The sequence below is a fragment of the Tamandua tetradactyla genome, chromosome 2 (assembly GCF_023851605.1).
Source record: "Tamandua tetradactyla isolate mTamTet1 chromosome 2, mTamTet1.pri, whole genome shotgun sequence".
Classification (NCBI taxonomy): Eukaryota; Metazoa; Chordata; class Mammalia; order Pilosa; family Myrmecophagidae; genus Tamandua; species Tamandua tetradactyla.
The window spans coordinates 119,322,474-119,339,687 of record NC_135328.1 but is presented as its reverse complement, the minus strand read 5'-3'; the positions used below and the strand labels follow the sequence as shown (position 1 = coordinate 119,339,687).

Here is a 17,214-nt window from a genome sequence, read left to right as displayed (position 1 = left end):
AGACCCAAATAGGCATTCACCAAGACACTTACTAGTTAGAATGTCAGAGGTCAAAGAGAAAGAGAGGATCTTGAAAGCACCAAGAGAAAAACAATCTGTCACATACAAGGGAAACCCAATAAGACTATGTGTAGATTTCTCAGCAGAAACCATGGAAGCTAGAAGACAGTGGGATGATATATTTAAATTACTAAAAGAGAAAAACTGCCAACCAAGACTTCTATACCCAGCAAAATTGTCCTTCAAAAATGAAGGAGAAATTAAAACATTTATAGACAAAAAGTCACTGAGAGAGTTTGTGACCAAGAGACCAGCTGTGCAAGAAATACTAAAGGGAGCACTGGAGTCAGATACGAAAAGACAGAAGAGAGAGGTATGGAGTAAAGTGTAGAAAGAAGGAAAGTCAGATATGATATATATAATACAAAAGCCAAAATGGTAGAGGAAAATATTATCCAAACAGTAATAACACTAAAAGTTAATGGACTGAATTTCCCAATCAAAAGACATAGAATGGCAGAATGGATTACGACCCAGCAATACCACTGCTGGGTATCTACTCAAAGGACTTAAGGGCAAAGACACAAACGGACATTTGCACACCAGTGTTTATAGCAGCATTATCTACAATTGCAAAGAGATGGAAACAGCCAAAATGTCCATCAACAGACGAGTGGCTAAACAAACTGTGGTGTATACCTATGATGGAATATTATGCAGCATTAAGACAGACTAAACTTATGAAGCATGTAATAACATGGATGGACCTAGAGAACATTATGCTGAGTGAGTCTAGCCAAAAACTAAAGGACAAATACTGTATGGTCCCACTGATGTGAACCAACATTCGAGAATCAGCTTGGAATATATCATTGGTAACAGAGACCAGCAGGAGTTAGAAACAGGGTAAGATAATGGGTAATTGGAGCTGAAGGGATACAAGACTGTGCAGCAGGACTAGATACAAAAGCTCAAAAATGGACAGCACAATAATACCTAAGTGTAATGTAACTATGTTGGAACACTGAATGAAGCTGCACCTGAAATATGGTTTTTTGTTTGTTTGTTTGTATCTTTTGTTTTTGTTTTTTCTTTTTCCTTTTTTTATATATATATATTTTTTATTAGTATTATTATTTTAATTCTCTTCTCTATATTAACATTCTATATCTTTTTCTGCTGTTTTGCTAGTTCTTTTCCTAAATCGATGCAAATGTACTAAGAAATGATGATCATACATCTATGTGATGATACTAAGAATTACTGAGTGCATGTGTAGAATGGAATGATTTCTAAATGTTAATTTCTTTTCTTTTTTTTTGATTAATAAAAAAAATTTTAAAAAAATTCAGTGTTGAGAATCAGGCGAAAGTACAGCTAAAACAAAACTGACAGCGTGTTGATAATAGTTGAAACTATGTGATGAATACAAGGGGTGTCATCCTACTTTCTGCCGTTGCAAATGCTTGAAAATTTCCATAGTAAAAATGTTACAACTACATGTTAGTTTCAAGACTTTTAATATCACTGACATAATGATATAAAGAGGCTTTGTTCATCAATTAAATTTCTAAAATTCAAAATCACCTTGTATTAGTTAAGCCACAAACTGAAGAAAACCCAAGATCTATAAAGTGCTAAGGACAAAGGAAAATTCAAAATAAGGCCAAGAACTAGTCCCTGTCATTTTCCCTTAAAAGTATATCTAACCAGAGAGGAATTTATATGACAACATTATAATTATATGACTGTTTAAAACACATATTATTACATATTGGTAGAAGGTATTTTTACTCCCATTTTACAAATGAGAAAAACAAGAACCAGAGGATTCAGCTGCCATGAAAAGTTAAGAAACAATACAAAGGCAAGATTATATCTCTTACTATTTGGATTTCAAGCTTTAGGAAAGCAAACAGAAAAGTGCCTGTTACATAGAAAGTGTTTAATGTTCATTGACTAGAACTGAATTCCAATTTAACATATGAAAAAACCAAAAACTTAACAAACAAAACCCCTGCCATCACCCCTTACCATAGAACAGAACAACAATCTGTCATGTTGTTATTATTCAATCTGTAATATGAAAGAGAAAGCATTCAATGATTGATGACTTTTATTGTATAAGGGTAGAGAAACATGGAAGAAAATTATATATATTTTAAAAACTGTCACCCTTCAATAGCATTTCTGTTGAAATCTAGCCAAACATTATTCAAATAATCACTGCTTCACTTCAACTTTATGAAAAAGAGACAAATGATCAGAGTATGGCAATGTTAAATTTTACCAAGCCCCGCATTTCTGGAAAACAACAAAGTTTAAGAAATCCCCTCACTCTTTTTATTCCATATTATGGCTTACTACAAAGAACTACCTTTCACCACTGAGTTAGGTGAGATGTACAGATGCCTATGTGCTGTACATCTTGCTCACCTATGGTAAGGCCTGACAAAGAACCTCCAAATTCCCATTATTTGCCTCATAAATGATTAGTTGAACTGCTTGTCCCCACAGATCAATCAGAACAAAATGCTTGTTGACCAAACTTGGGTTAAGCTTCTCTCCTCTCAACAGGGCCCAGAACTTTAAAGGCCTCACTCAGAAGACAGGCTGCTTCAGTATAAAGCATTCTCTGAACTACTATCTGACCCCTCTGCCCTACACCCAGTTCTTTCCTATCTATGAAAACAAAAACAAATGAACAAAACTCCTGAGATGGTTTCATCATAATCTCATGTTCACAGCATTCTCCCTACTGCAACAGCTCCCCTCTATCTATTGCCATAGCTCCTTTCCCCCTTACAATAATCTCTCTGAATAAAGTCCCTCCTTCTAAGTCTGGATATATTTTTTTATTTAACAGTAACAATCCTGGCCAAAATCTAGCCAAGTACTGCCCAACTCATCAATGCTTTACTCCAACTTTATGAGACAGAGACAAATGATCAAAGAGGGAAATGACATTAAGGGCTTGGTAAATACCCTTAGTAAAGTATCTTTAGAATGAGGAAGTTGAGAAAATGGAGGTATGAAACAAACCAACAAAGTGCAATATTACAAAAGCCGAAGCTGAACTTTCTTTCTGTGGGGTCACACAGTCATACTCCACATCATTTATAAAGTACTAGAAACTAGAGTTTCCTATAAGGTCACCTTGTTAACCATAGTAAAGAAGGACAGAAGGAAGAAGTGAAAACCCATTTGAGACAAACTTCAAGTATGGATGGGTACACATGCTTCAAAATGTTGCTATAATAAAATGTAAAGGTTTAGCATGGTTCAAGGAAACTTGGTAAAAAATACAAAAAACTATCAAATGCAGGGCGGGCCGCGGTGGCTCAGCGGGCAAGAGTGCTTGCCTGCCATGCCGGAGGACCCCGGTTCGATTCCCGGCCCCAGCCCATGTAAAAAACAAACAAACAAACAAAATATAATAAAACAAGAAAATGTTTAAAGATGTTTCCCTTTCTTCCTCCCTTCCTTCCTTCCATCCTTCCTTCCTTCTCTCTGTCTTTCCTTCCCTTCCTCCCTCTCTCTTAAAAAAAAAATAAATAAAAAAAAAAATAAAAAAAAAAAACTATCAAATGCAGAATAAAACAAGTAGTCTCATATAGTCTTATATCTTCCCAAATGTATCACTGTTTCTTCCCTAGCTGTAACTCTGATAATCCATCTAAGCTTCTTTTGGTACTACTTTTTAAGTGGAATTTGTATTAAAGTTACCTCAACAACATCACAAAGACCAGCTATGGTTTGGTAGAAAAATTATTAAACAGTATTAGAGCTTATTCCGAGAATGCTAGTTTGTTGTTCTTGCCCTCTAATGCATGTCTGCATATTACTCAGGCCTTAGCTTTTCAGAATAGTTCATATGTGACAAAATCTCATAAGCTGTGGTTAAATGTTCTGATCCCAAAGGAATAAAATGAAAATGTTTTTCTCATTATTAAGGAATATTCAGAAAATACAAAAATGGATAAATAACCAGGAAAAAAATCAACTCACCAAAGGGAAATTTGCCACTGTTAACATTTTTAGCATGTTTATTCTCATCTCTAATTATATGCTTCAAATATGTGTGCATACCTACATACACAATTCAGAAAATATTTAATTTAACATTAGAACATGTGGTAGTTAGATTCAGTTGTCAACTTGGCCAGGTGAAGGTACCTAGTTATGTTGCTGTGGACATGAGCTAATGATATGTGAACCTCATTTGTTCCTCATTACATCTGTGGTCAGCTAGGAGGTATGCCTGCTATCATGAATGATGTTTGATTTAATTGGCTGGTGCTTAAATGAGATAGCACAACATAGCACAGCCCATGCAGCCCAGCATACCTCATCTCAGCACTCATAGCTCAGCCCAGGCCTTTGGAGATAGAGAAAGAAAACACCCCAGAGAAAGGTGGTGGAACCCAGAGGCCTGGAGAGAAGACCAGCAGAGATCACCCTGAGCCTTCCCACTTAAAAAAGAACCTCAGATGAAACTTAGCTGCCTTTCCTCTGAAGAACTAATGAAATAATCCCCTTTTATTAAAAGCCAATCCATCTCTGGTGTGTTGCAGTCTGGCAGCTAGCACACTAGAACAGAACATAAATACTTCCTCATATTGTTTAAATAACTGGGAAAAAATAAAGAGGAATAATCTACAAGATAGTGCTCTTGAATGGATGGGTTGAAGAAGAAGGTGGAAACATTTCTGGCTACAGAATTTTTCTTTTAAAGCAAATAGGCCGGTAGGACTTGAAGATGGACCACTGATCAACAACTATAATTAAAAGATAAAATAAACTCAGCAGACATTCCAGGAAGAAAGGCTGACAGATAAAATCTAATCCTTGTTTCTTATGTATTTTTCAGATCCCACACAAGTAAAAGTAAAATATGTATCTTTTATATTAGCCTACGTTTAAAAGAAATAGGAAATTTATTTCGATACAGATGAATAACATATTACCTTTATTTGTTTCTCATTTATTTACTTTGCTAATAAAAGGAGGGGGGGAAACTTCCTGAAATGAATTCTAAAGAATAATTTTTTCCTCAGAAATCAGCAGCATTTAAGATCAAACTTTTTAAAAACTCATCATAGACTGTTAAAACAGTTCAATTTCAGTAGCAGTTGTCTTCCGATAAAGCTTAAGGAAAAAGGACATTAATGCTACTTAAGCACTATATAAAAAGCCAAAATTCACAATGAAGACATGTCAGGACTGAGCTTAGAAACAGAGAAGAAACAGGGATACCAAATAGATCAGTAGTGGAAAATTATCTGGAAATATAAGTGCAGAAGTAAAGTGATTTTTAGCACTAATTTCTAACTAAATAACCTATTCAAAGTCAAAGTTGAATGGTACATGACATAAAAGTAACTGTGAAACACATATCTCATAAACTATCTTGGAAATTAAAATGATGTAAATATTCCTGAGTTAATATAAGAGAAGAAATAAGATATTTAATATCATAGGAACAACAAAAAGCTACTGCAAATTATTTTCTAGAATTTCTAATTTCAGTTTTATTCAATGAAATTTCCAGAATTTAAAGCTGAAAAAGCTGATGATACATAGCTACCTAAGTGGGCTAAGATTCTGGTCCTCATTCTGTACGTCAAAAAACACCCTGATTTCTTTTATATAAATACCCCCAGAATGGAATTCAAATTTTAAATTAATTCTTTGTTAAAAAAAATCCCAAAGCATAGTGCCACAAATCAAAAAAGCAATAATAATTCTACTTTTTACCTGACATTATAACCTCATGCCCTATTATTCTCAAAATACTTACTTATAGTAACAAATGTCAGTCCCCACACGAATCCACCATGGTCTGGCATTTAATGCTTCCTGAACTGAATACATGAGTGGCTGCATACCTTTCAAAAGGCAGGGAGAAACATAGGAAAAGAAAAGATTATTGTTTTCAGAATTTTTTAGTTAAAAATTAATCTTACATTTGCAGAAAGAACCAACTTTCAAGAAGGCTAAAGCAGAATATATTTGAATTTTTGTATATATAAAAAAAGTTCTGGGAAATTTCCAAAAATGTCCTAAATCAATGATACTCTTTTATTTCCAGCTTAATTAAAAGGAATTACTACTTTAATGAGTGAAAGCCATTAAAATCATTTTCCTACTAAATGTTCAATATTAGATCAATTAAACAATATACATTTCTTCCAACAAGTGAAATAATTAAATAATATAAAGAAAAAGTGCACGATCATCCCACTATTCTCTATGCATTCCATGATCTCTCAGGTTAAGAGGGATGATGCCATGTAAAACTATATCTTACAAATTCGGAGAATTGAAGTTGAGAGCATGGGTTAGCAGGTTGGCACTTCTGTAAAGCTCCTAGAGCAGTCACATCTATTCTGGAATTATAACTGTTATTTCTAAATTCTGAGATACTGAGCTATTTGTGTATAACCTGGCCATCCCTTGAAACTTAGGATATGTATGTGACACCTGAAACTCAGAGTTGGAGCTCTGAAGCTATAAGAAAGTCAGCATTCCTCCATATAGCAACCATTTAAAAAGTTGAAAAAAGTGATCAGACTTATTAGACTAGCAATATGAATGAAGCTGCTCTGGACAGGATTAAAATAAAGCAGAATACAGGATTAAAAAAAGCAGAATACAGGGTAAAGGATGAAATGGTCTATATATTTTTGGTTGTTTTTTTTTTAACTTTTTAAATCGTATAATATAACATATATACAAAGCAAAGACAGACAAAAGCAATAATTTTTTGGTTTTTTGGTATGCTGTATGGTGCGGTCACATTTCATTATTTTTCCATGTGAGTAACCCATTATTGCAGCACCACTTATTGAATATTTTGTTTATTTGCTTGTTTTTGTTCATTTGTTTTGGGGGAAGTGCATGGACCAGGAATCAAACCTGGGTCTCTTGCACGGCAGGCAAGAATTCTACCACTAAATTACCCTTGCACCTCCAAAAATAATAGTTTTCAAAGCACTCTTCAACAAGCAGTTACAGGACAAATCCCAGACTTTGTCATGGGCTACCATACCATCATCTCAGATTTTTCCTTCTAGCTACTCCAGAACATTGGAGGCTAGAAGGAATACATATATTTCCTATCATCACAATCGATTTTCTTTCTTGTGAAAAATAACATATATACAAAAAAGCAATAAATTTCAAAACACATCGCAACAATTTATAGTAGAACAGATTTCGGTTTGACATGGGTTACAATTCCACAATTTTAGGTTTTTATTTCTAGCTGCTCTAAGATACTGGAGATTAAAAGAAATATCAATATAATGATTCAGCCATCACAATTGTTTGTTAAACCCTAACTTCTCTGTGTAACTGCACCATGAACTTTCATCTTTCTGTTTCAATCTTTAGGGGTAGTTGGGCTATGGCCATTCTAACTTTCATGTCGGAAAGCGATGTCAATAATATGGGGTAGGAAATGGAACTAGCTGATGTTCTGGAGAGGCTGGCCCCTCTAGGTTTCAGGACTTATCTGATCTGAGGACCCATATGGAGGTTGTAGGTTTCTGGAAAGTTGCTCTAGTGCATAGAACGTATGCACTAGAGAATATATAAGATTGTAGAACCTTATATATTACCCTAGGTGTTCCTTAGGATTTGCTGGAAAAGTTTTGGTTGGGGTTTGCCAAGTTATGATATGTAGCAATGTCTACTGTAGGTTGCATAAGAGTGACCTCCAGAGTAGTCTCTCAATTTTATTTGAACTCTCTAAGCCACTGATACCTTATTAGTCAGGATGGAATAGTTGATCCCACAGTGCCAGGGCCAGACTCATCCCTGGGAGTCATCTCACATGCTGCCAGGGAGACTTTCACCCCTGGATGTCATGTCCCACATAGAGGGGATGGCAACGATAGCACTTGCAGAGCTGAGCTTAAGAGAGAGCGAGGCAACATCTGCGCAACAAAAGAGGTCCTCCAGAAGTAACTGTTAGATATACTTATACGCAGGCTAAGCTTCTCCATTACCTACGTAAGTTTCACAAGAGTAAGCCTGAAGATCAAGGGCTTGGCCTACTGATTTGGGTGTAATGTTTGATACAACATCAAGGGTTTCCCTGGTAGAAAAGTTTAATAGTTTCATATTTTTTTCTCCCATCCCTCAAGGGACTTTGCCAATACTTTGTGATTACCTGCTTAATGTAATCTAGGATGTATCCAGGCATTACATTAAGCCACACAGGATTAAAGGCCCTCATTCTTATTCTGGGCTCCCTGTATCTCAGTTGTTTAAATGAGCTATCCAGACAGGTTGAGATAGATTATGTGCTACAGAAGATTTAGGTTCCAGACAAAACAAACCTTCCTTCCCTTGGTCTGAAAGAGTAGGTGAGGTTCTAAAGTATAGACAATGTCTTCCTCACCCCTGTGTTCTGAATTATGAACACATATTTTAAAACTTCAACTTCTGTGTGAGACCAAAGGAAGAGATGTTTATTTGGTGCAAAGTTTCTATTTTGGGTAGCACATTATCTAATTTAACCTGTATGATCAGTTTACTTGCACACCATAATTACATGGAATCTTGAACAGAACATGAGATCTTGTTGGTTTGTACTGGTTAGTGTGATGCCCCAATGCATCCCAGAGTAATGTGTGCAGAGAATAAACGAGGATTTGTAAAGTCCCCTTGCGGGGCTGGGAAGAAAGGAGGAAATATTCAAGAATTCCTGATAACATAAAAACTTATTTAAACATAAGTAACTTACATTCAACTTACTTAAACATAAGTAAGTAACTTACATTCAACTTACTTAAACATAAATAAGTTGAAAGTGAAAGGATGGAAAAAATATATACCATGTAAGTAGTTACATAACAGAGCAGGGTAGCTACACTAATAAAAGATAAAGATTTCAACTCAAAAAACTGTTACAAAGATAAATAAGGTACCAATATACTGATAAAGGGGTCAATTCAACAAAGAAGACATAACTATTATAAAAGTATCTGCACCTAACAGCAGAGCCATTAAATATATGAAGCAAATATTGACAGAACTGAAGGGAAAAACAGATGGTTCTACATCTATCAATACCGCTTTAATATGGATAGAATATCGGGAGAGAAGATCAGTGAGGAAATAGAAGACTTGAATGATACTCTAAAACAGGCATATAACAACATATATAGATACTCTAAAACAGGCATATACATTTGGTTTTATTGATTTTCCTGATTGTTTCTTTATTATTTCTTTCATTTACCTGCACTCTAACCTTCATTACTTCCTTCTTGCTAATTGCCTTGAGTTTAGTTCTTTTTCTAGATTCTTCATTTTGAGGTTAGGTCTCTGGTTTGCAATCTTTGTTTTTTGTAGTATAAGCATTTATACTGATAACAGTCTTTCTCAGCAATGCCTTTGCTGCATCCCATAACTTTTGGCACGTTCTTGTTGCATTTTCATTTGTCTCAATGTATTTCCCAATTTCCCTTGCTTTGACCCACGGTTGTTTAAGAGGATGTTGCTAATTTCCGTATATTTGCGCATTTTCCATTTTTACATTATTGATTTTGGCTTCATTCCATTATGGTCAGAGAAGATACATTACTTGGTTTCAATATTTTTTTAAATTTACTTATTAATTAAAAAATAAAGAAACACAATAAAACAACATACATAATCAGTAATTCATAATATCATCACTTAGTTGCATATTCATCATTTCTTAGAACATTTACATCGATTTAGAAAAAGAAATAAAAAGATAACAGAAAAAGAAATAAAATGATAACAGAGAAAAAAAGTTATACATACTATACCACTTACCCCTCGCTGTCACTGATCACTAGCATTTAAACTAAATTTATTTTAGCATTTGTTCCCCCTATTATTTATTTTTATTCCATATGTTCTACTCCTTTGTTGACAAGGTAGATAAAAGCAGCATCAGACACAAGGTTTTCACAATCACACAGTCACATTGTGACAGCTGTATCATTACTCAATCATCATCAAGAAACATGGCTACTGGAACACAGCTCTACATTTCAGGCAGTTCCCTCCAGCCTCTCCATTACATCTTGAATAACAAGATGATATCTACTTGATGCATAAGAATAACCTCCAGGATAATCTCTCAACTCTGTTTGGAATCTCTCAGCCATTGACACTTTGTCTCATTTCCCTCTTCCCCCTCTTGGTGGAGGTTTTCTCAATCCCTTGATGCTAAGTCTCAGCTCATTCTAGGGTTTTTCTCAATCCCTTGATTCTGAGTCTCAGCTCATTCCAAGATCTCTGTCCCACATTGCCAGGAAGGTCCACACCCCTGGGTGTCATGGCCCACGTAGAGAGGGGTAGGGTGGTGAGACTGCTCGTTGTGTTGGCTGGAGAGAGGGGCCACATCTGAGCAACAAAAGAGGCTCTCTTGGGGGTGACTCTTAGGCCTAAATTTTAAGTAGACTTGACCTATCCTTTGCGGGGTTAAGTTTCATATGAACAAACCCCAAGACTAGGGGCTCTGCCTATAGCTTTGGTTGTCCACACTGCTTGTGAGAATATCAAGAATTCAACTTGGGGAAGTTGAATTTCTCCCCAATATTTTTTTAATTTATTGAGATATGTTTTATGACTTTACTTTTGGTGTATTCTGAAGAATGATCCATGTGAATTCTGGTGCTATCTGCTGAAGTATTCTATATATGTTGTTCTTATTAGCATAAAGTTGTTCATAGTATCCTGTCATTACTTCCTTTATTTCTGTGGGGTCAGTGTTTATGTCTCCTCTTTCATTTCTGATCTTATTTATCTGCATCCTCTCTCTTCTTCTTTTTGTCAATCTTGCTAAGGGTCCTCCATCAATCTTACTGATTTTCTAATAGAACCAGCTTCTGGTTTTACTGATTTTCTCAATTGTTTTCATGTTTCTCAATTTCATTTACTTCTGCTCTAATCATCATTCTTTCTTTCCTTTTGCTTGCTTTGGGGTTAGTTTGCTGTTCTCTAGTTCTTCCAAGTGGACAGGTAATTCCTTGATTTTTGCCCTTTCTTCTTTTTTGATACAGGCATTTAGGGCAATAAATTTCCCTCTTAGCACTGCCTTTGCTGTGTCCATAAGTTTTGATATGTTGTGTCTTCATTTTCATTTGCCTCGAGATATTTACTGATTTCTCTTGTAATTTCTTCCTTGACCCACTGGTTGTTTAAGACTGTGTTGTTGAGCCTCCACATATTTGTGAATTTTCTGGCACTCTCCCTATTACTGATTTCCAACTTTATTCTTTATGATCTGAGAAAGTGTCTTGTATGATTTCAATCTTTTTAAATTTATTGAGACTTGCTTTGTGACCCAACATATGGTCTATCCTCGAGAATGATCCATGAGCACTTGAGAAAAAGGTGTATCCTGCTGCTGTGGGGTGTAATGTTCTATAAATGTCTGTTAAGTCTAGTTCATTTATTGTATTATTCAAATTCTCTGTTTCTTTACTGATCCTCTGACTAGATGTTCTGTCCATTGATGAGAGTGGGGAATTGAAATTTCCAACTATTATGGTTAATGTGTCTATTTCTCTTTTCAGTGTTTGCCACATGTATTTTGGAGCATTCTGGTTTGGTGCATAAATATTTATGATTGTTATGTCTTCGTGCTGAATTGTTCCTTTTATCTATACATAGTTTCGTTCTTTATCTCTTTTAACTGTTTTACATTTAAAGTCTAATTTGTTGGATATTAGTATAGCTACTCCTGCTATTTTCTGATTGTTATTTGCATGAAATATCTTTTCCCAACCTTTCAGTTTCAAACTATGTTTCTCTTTGGGTCTAAGATGCATTTCCTGTAGACAGATATAGATGGGTCCTGTTTTTTAATCCATTCTACCAGTCTATGTCTTTTGATTGAGGAGTTTAATCCATTAACATTTAGTGTTATTACCATATGGGTAGTACTTTCTTCTACCATTTTGCCTTTTGGATTTTATATGTCAGATCTAATTTTCCTTCTTTTTACGTTTACTCATAGTCTTCGCTTCTACACTCTTCTCCACATCTCTCTCTCCTGTCTTTTCTTATCTTTCTCTAGTGCTCCTTTGGTATTCCTTGTAGAGCTGGTCTCTTGGTCACAAATTTTCTCCGTGATTTTTTTGTCTGAAAATGTTTTAATTTCTTCTTCATTTTTGAAGGACAATTTTGCTGGATATAGAATTCTTGGTGGGCAGTTTTTCTCTTTTAGTAATTTAAATATATCCCTGAATCTTCGCCTCCATGGTTTCTGCTGAGAAACCTACGCATAGTCTTATTGGGTTTCCCTTGTATGTGGTGGATTGCTTTTCTCTTGCTGCTTTCAAGATTATTCTCTCTTTCTCTTTGACCTCCGAAATTGTGATTAGTAAGTGTCTTGGAGTACATCTATTTGGATCTATTCTCTTTGGGGTACACTGCACTTCTTGGATCTATAATTTTAAGGCTTTCATAAGGGTTGGGAAATTTTCAGTGATAATTTCCTCCATGAGTTTTTCTCCTCTTTTTCCCTTCTCTTCTCCTTCTGGGACACCCACAACACGTATATCTGTGCACTTCATATTGTCATTCAGTTCCCTGAGTCCCTGCTCACATTTTTCCATTTTTTTCCCTAAAGTTTCTGTTTCTTGTCAGATTTCAGATGTTCCATCCTCCAGTTCACTAATCCTGTCTTCTGCCTCTCGAAATCTACCATTGTAGGATTCCATTGTTTTTTTCATCTCTTCGACCGTGCCTTTCATTTCCATAAGTTCTGTGATTTGTTTTTTCAGATTTTTCATTTCTTCTTTTTGTTCATTCCTTGCCTTCTTTATATCCTCCTTCAACTCATTGATTTGGTTTTTGATGAGGTTTTCCATGTCTGTTCGTATATTCTGAATTAATTATTTCAGCTCCTGTATCTCATTTGAATTGTTGGTTTGTTCCTTTCATTGAGCCATATCTTCAATTTTCCTGGTGTGATTCGTTATTTTTTGCTGGTGTCTAGACATTTAATTACCTTAACTAGTTTATTCTGGAGATTGCTTTCACTTCTTTTACATAGGGTTTTCTTGCTGGATGAGTATGTTGTCTATCTGTTCTTTGGCATTCGGTTCAGCTTTTTCTGGACCTCTAGCTTAGGTTTTGTTTAACAGAGGAGAATTTTTCCGTTCTGGTTTTCTTGTTTCTTGCCCTGCTTGTATGGTGACTTCCCACCCCCCCCCCACCCTTAGAAGGGTCTATGTAGGTATTATAGACCCTAGCTGGCTTTTCCGAGGTCAAACTGGCCTCTTATCAGGAGGAAAGAGTCACTTGCATCAGTTTTCCCTGAGGGTGAGACCCAGCAGGTTGAAAGACTTTCCTGTGAAGTCTCTGGACTCTGTTTTTCTTATCCTACCCAGTATGTGATGCTTCTCTGTCTGCAAGTCCCACCAGCATAAGATGATGCGGTACCTTTAACTTTGGCAGACTCTCCCTGCTGGAGGCATGGTGGAGACAGAACAGAGCTTGTCAGCTGGTTTTAATAGCTTCAAATTACCAAGCCCTGTGGTCTGAATTCCTTGAGGGAGGGATTCCACCTGAGGTGGGCCTCACCCCTCCCCTGGGGAAGGAACAAGCTCCAGACAAGGTCTCAAACAAGCTTGTTTCTACCTATGCCTGAGGCAGTTGCAGCCTGAGAAGTCCTGCTGCTGAATCCAAAGGCAGTCAAGCCTTTGTAGAAATACAGCCACAAAAACCTGTATCCTTTTTTTTTCCTTTTTCTGTCAGCCCTGCCCCATTGGTGGCAGGGCAAAAATGAATGACCTCTGCTTTGACCAGTTTCACCTGAGCTAGGGGCCTATTTTTAGTAGTCAGAATTTGTTAATTAATGCCACAATTAGTGTTTGGTTGGGCTCAGCTCCTGCTGCTGTTAAAGCCTCTTTTGTTTCCTCTCTGGGAAGAGGCTTGTGGGGGAGGGGCGCCAGCCACCATGGCTTGGGGAACTCATGGTTCTGGGGAGGCTTGCAGCAGGTCCAGCTGTTCCAGACTGGGGTACACTGTGTGTCCAGTCACTGACATGGCCTCAGGAGCTGTTCGGTACTGTTTGTGGTTATTTAGTAGTTGTTCTGGAGAACGAACTAAAATACGCACTTTGCTAAGCTGCCATGTAGGCCCTCTCCCACATCATCATTTTCTATAAATGTTGTTATATGCAGTTTAGAATATCATTCAAGTCTTCTATTTCCTTTCTAATTTTCTCTCTATTCTCCACTAAAATAAACCTGGGCTTTGAAGAAATGGCTGATTATCTAGGGCTGTGGCAAGGAAAGTGTAAAATGAGCCTTTACAATCCTGCTGTACCAAAAAACAAGGCTGTCCTTAAAGAATAATAGGAATCTGTCAAAAGGACATACAAGTCATCTTGCAAGGGATCCCAGTGGGCAAAGGTTAGGAAATATGAATACTAAAATAAAATATGATAGTAACAAATTATGACCCTAGCAAAATAGAAAACTAGGTATCTCTACTGAAATAATAGAAAGTCTGATGAGGAACAAGATGTTTCCATATCTCAAAGAGCCTAGGCATAAAATACTTCCTAGTTACAAAGATAAAAAGTGTAACAATATGTGGAAAAGACTGAAAAACGCCAATTTAATCAAGTGATCAATGATTATCATCAATAATGAGGCAAAATAAAATCCTGTGTCACCAGGACACAATGTCACTTTTGTGGTATGCCTGCCAAAGACGTATAACTTTAATCATGAGAAACATGAAACAACTCCAAATTGAAGACCATTCACAAAACAACAGAATGGCAATTTTCATAAGTGACACAATCATAAATGTTGAAGACTGCAAAACTGTTCCTGATTAAAATAGTTTAGATACTTGACAACTAAATGTAACATGAGGTTTTGAACTGAATCCTTTTGCTATAAAAATATACTCTTGAGGAAACAGGTAAAATTTGAATGGGGTTCTGTGCTATTCTGAAACTATTTTTTTTTTTTTTTTACATGGGCAGGCACCGGGAATCAAACCAGGGTCCTCTGGCATGGCAGGCAAGCATTCTCACCTGCTGAGCCACCGTGGCCTACCCCTGAAACTCTTATGTACCCCCAGAAAAGCCATGTTCTTTTAATCTAATCCTGGGGGTGCAGGAATGTTGTGGGCAGGACCCTTTGATTAGATTATATCCTTGAAGATGTGACCCCTGCCATTCAAGATGGGTCTTAATTAGTTCACTGGAGTCCTTGAAAGAGCTCAAGAGAGTGAGAGAGCGAGAGCAGAAGAGAGAAAGAGGGCTAGAGCTCAAAGCCTGCTCAGAGAGCAGAGCAATGAAACCAAGAGACAGGCATTTGGAGATGTCTGGAGACAGACAAAAGATCAGAGAGGAAGCCATTGGAACCAAGAACTGAAAGCAACCAGGAGCAAAGGATGAACAGACATTGCCATGTACCTTTCCATGTGACAAGGAAACACCAGACATGGTTGGCCTTTCTTGAGTGAAGATATCCTCTTGCTGATACCTTAATCAGAACATTTTCACAGCCTTAGAACTGTAAATTTGCAACTTAATAAATCCCCTCTCTAAAAGCCAATCCATTTCTGGTATTTTGGCAGCTTTAGCAAACCAAAACAGGGTTTTAGGATTAGATGGGATTCTTGTATAAATGATAATTCCTGACTTGGGTATTTGTACTGTTGTTATATAGGAGATTGACATTGTTTATAAAAAATACATACAAAAGTATTTCAGGGTGATGGGGATCATTTCAGGAATACATTCTCAATATTGGTGGTGGTGGGGAAATGCTTATATATTACTTGCAACTCTTCGGTAAGCCTGAATTACTTTTTAATTTTTAATTTCCTGCAATCTGGAAATTAGAAAACGTTTCTATTAACTCATGAGAGAATAGGAAAAGGAAAATAGAAATTAAGGAATTTCTGAAAAAAAGTAAACACTAGACATTGGAATGCATGAGAAATATTTAATACAGTGGCCAGAGAGTCATAGCGTCAAACACCATTATCAATAAAAATTAAGAATCAAAAAATATTCAACTTTCCAATTCAAAAAGTTAGAAAAAGAAAAATGAATAAAACCAAAAGAATACATGAGGTAAGAAATAAAGATAGAAGCAATTAATGACACAAAGAACAGAAAAACATTAGCTAAATTTAAAAACCAAAATCTTGGTTCTTTTGATAAGAAGCATGAAACAGACCAATCACTACATAATTTAATCATGAAAATAGAAGGAGAGAAGACAAGTAAATGGAAATGTTTATGGAATAGAAGGCTTTAGTTGGCAGTACTTCCCAAATCGTTGAATACAGATTCAACATAATTCCGCCTGGCCTAGATGCAAAACACACAGGGAAACTCAAAGGATAGAGAGTAGCCAAAACAACCTTGAAAAAAAAGAACAAAGTTGGAGGACACATCCTTTCTGTGTTCAAAACTTACTACAAAGCTGTAATAATCAAACAATGTACAGGCATAAGAATATATATAGAGAGAGAGAATCTAAAAATAAACCCTCATATTTATGGTCAACTTAATTTTCTACATTGTCAAGACAATTCAACTGGAAAAGAACAGTCTTTTTAAGAAATGGTGCTGGGACAACTGGATGTCCACATGCAAAAGAATGAAGCTGGATGCCTTCTGCACATAATACAAAAAATTAACTCAAAGTAGATCAAAGACCTAAATATAAGACTTAAAACTATAAAACTCTTAGAATAAAATAGAAGAATAGATGTTTGTGAGATTGGGATAGGCAATGTCTTCTTCAACAGTACAACAAAAGCACAAGCAAATAAGATGGGTATTTCGGCCTTCATCAAAATTAAAAACATTTCTGCTTTAAAAGACACCATTCAAAAGGTAACCTACAGAATGGGAAAAAATTTTGCAAATTGTGTATCTGATAAGGAACGTTTATCTAGACCATAAAAAGAACTTCTTCAACAAAATTTAAAAAGACAAAAAACCCTATTAAAAATGGAGAAACTAGATTTTTCTCCAAAGAAGATAAACAGATGGCCAATAAACACATAAAAAGATGCTCAACATCTGTATAAAGAGTGCAACTTTTCTGTAAGTTTTAAATTATTTTAAAATAAAATATTTAGAAAAAGTCAATGAACATAAATTGAAGTGTACTGAAATATAATTTGTTCATGTTTATTTTATGCTCCCAATGGGCTCTTCTTCATAGTTCATCCATCATC

At 35.9% G+C, this 17,214-nt stretch overlaps 1 protein-coding gene across 5 annotated transcripts in view; it reads right to left on the bottom strand.

Moving 5' to 3' along the window:
- The window catches only part of LOC143673742 (cytosolic carboxypeptidase 1), a 262,732-nt gene that overhangs the window by 70,698 nt on the left and 174,820 nt on the right, over positions 1 to 17,214 (bottom strand). For all 5 annotated transcript variants that reach the window (XR_013170577.1, XM_077148653.1, XM_077148656.1 and 2 more), the window contains exon 18: positions 5,801 to 5,888. Coding sequence is in view for 4 of the 5 variants with exons in the window: in XM_077148653.1 (XP_077004768.1) it covers positions 5,801 to 5,888 (88 nt within the window). In the remaining variant the exon portion in view is untranslated. The remainder of the gene's footprint in view (positions 1 to 5,800; positions 5,889 to 17,214) is intronic.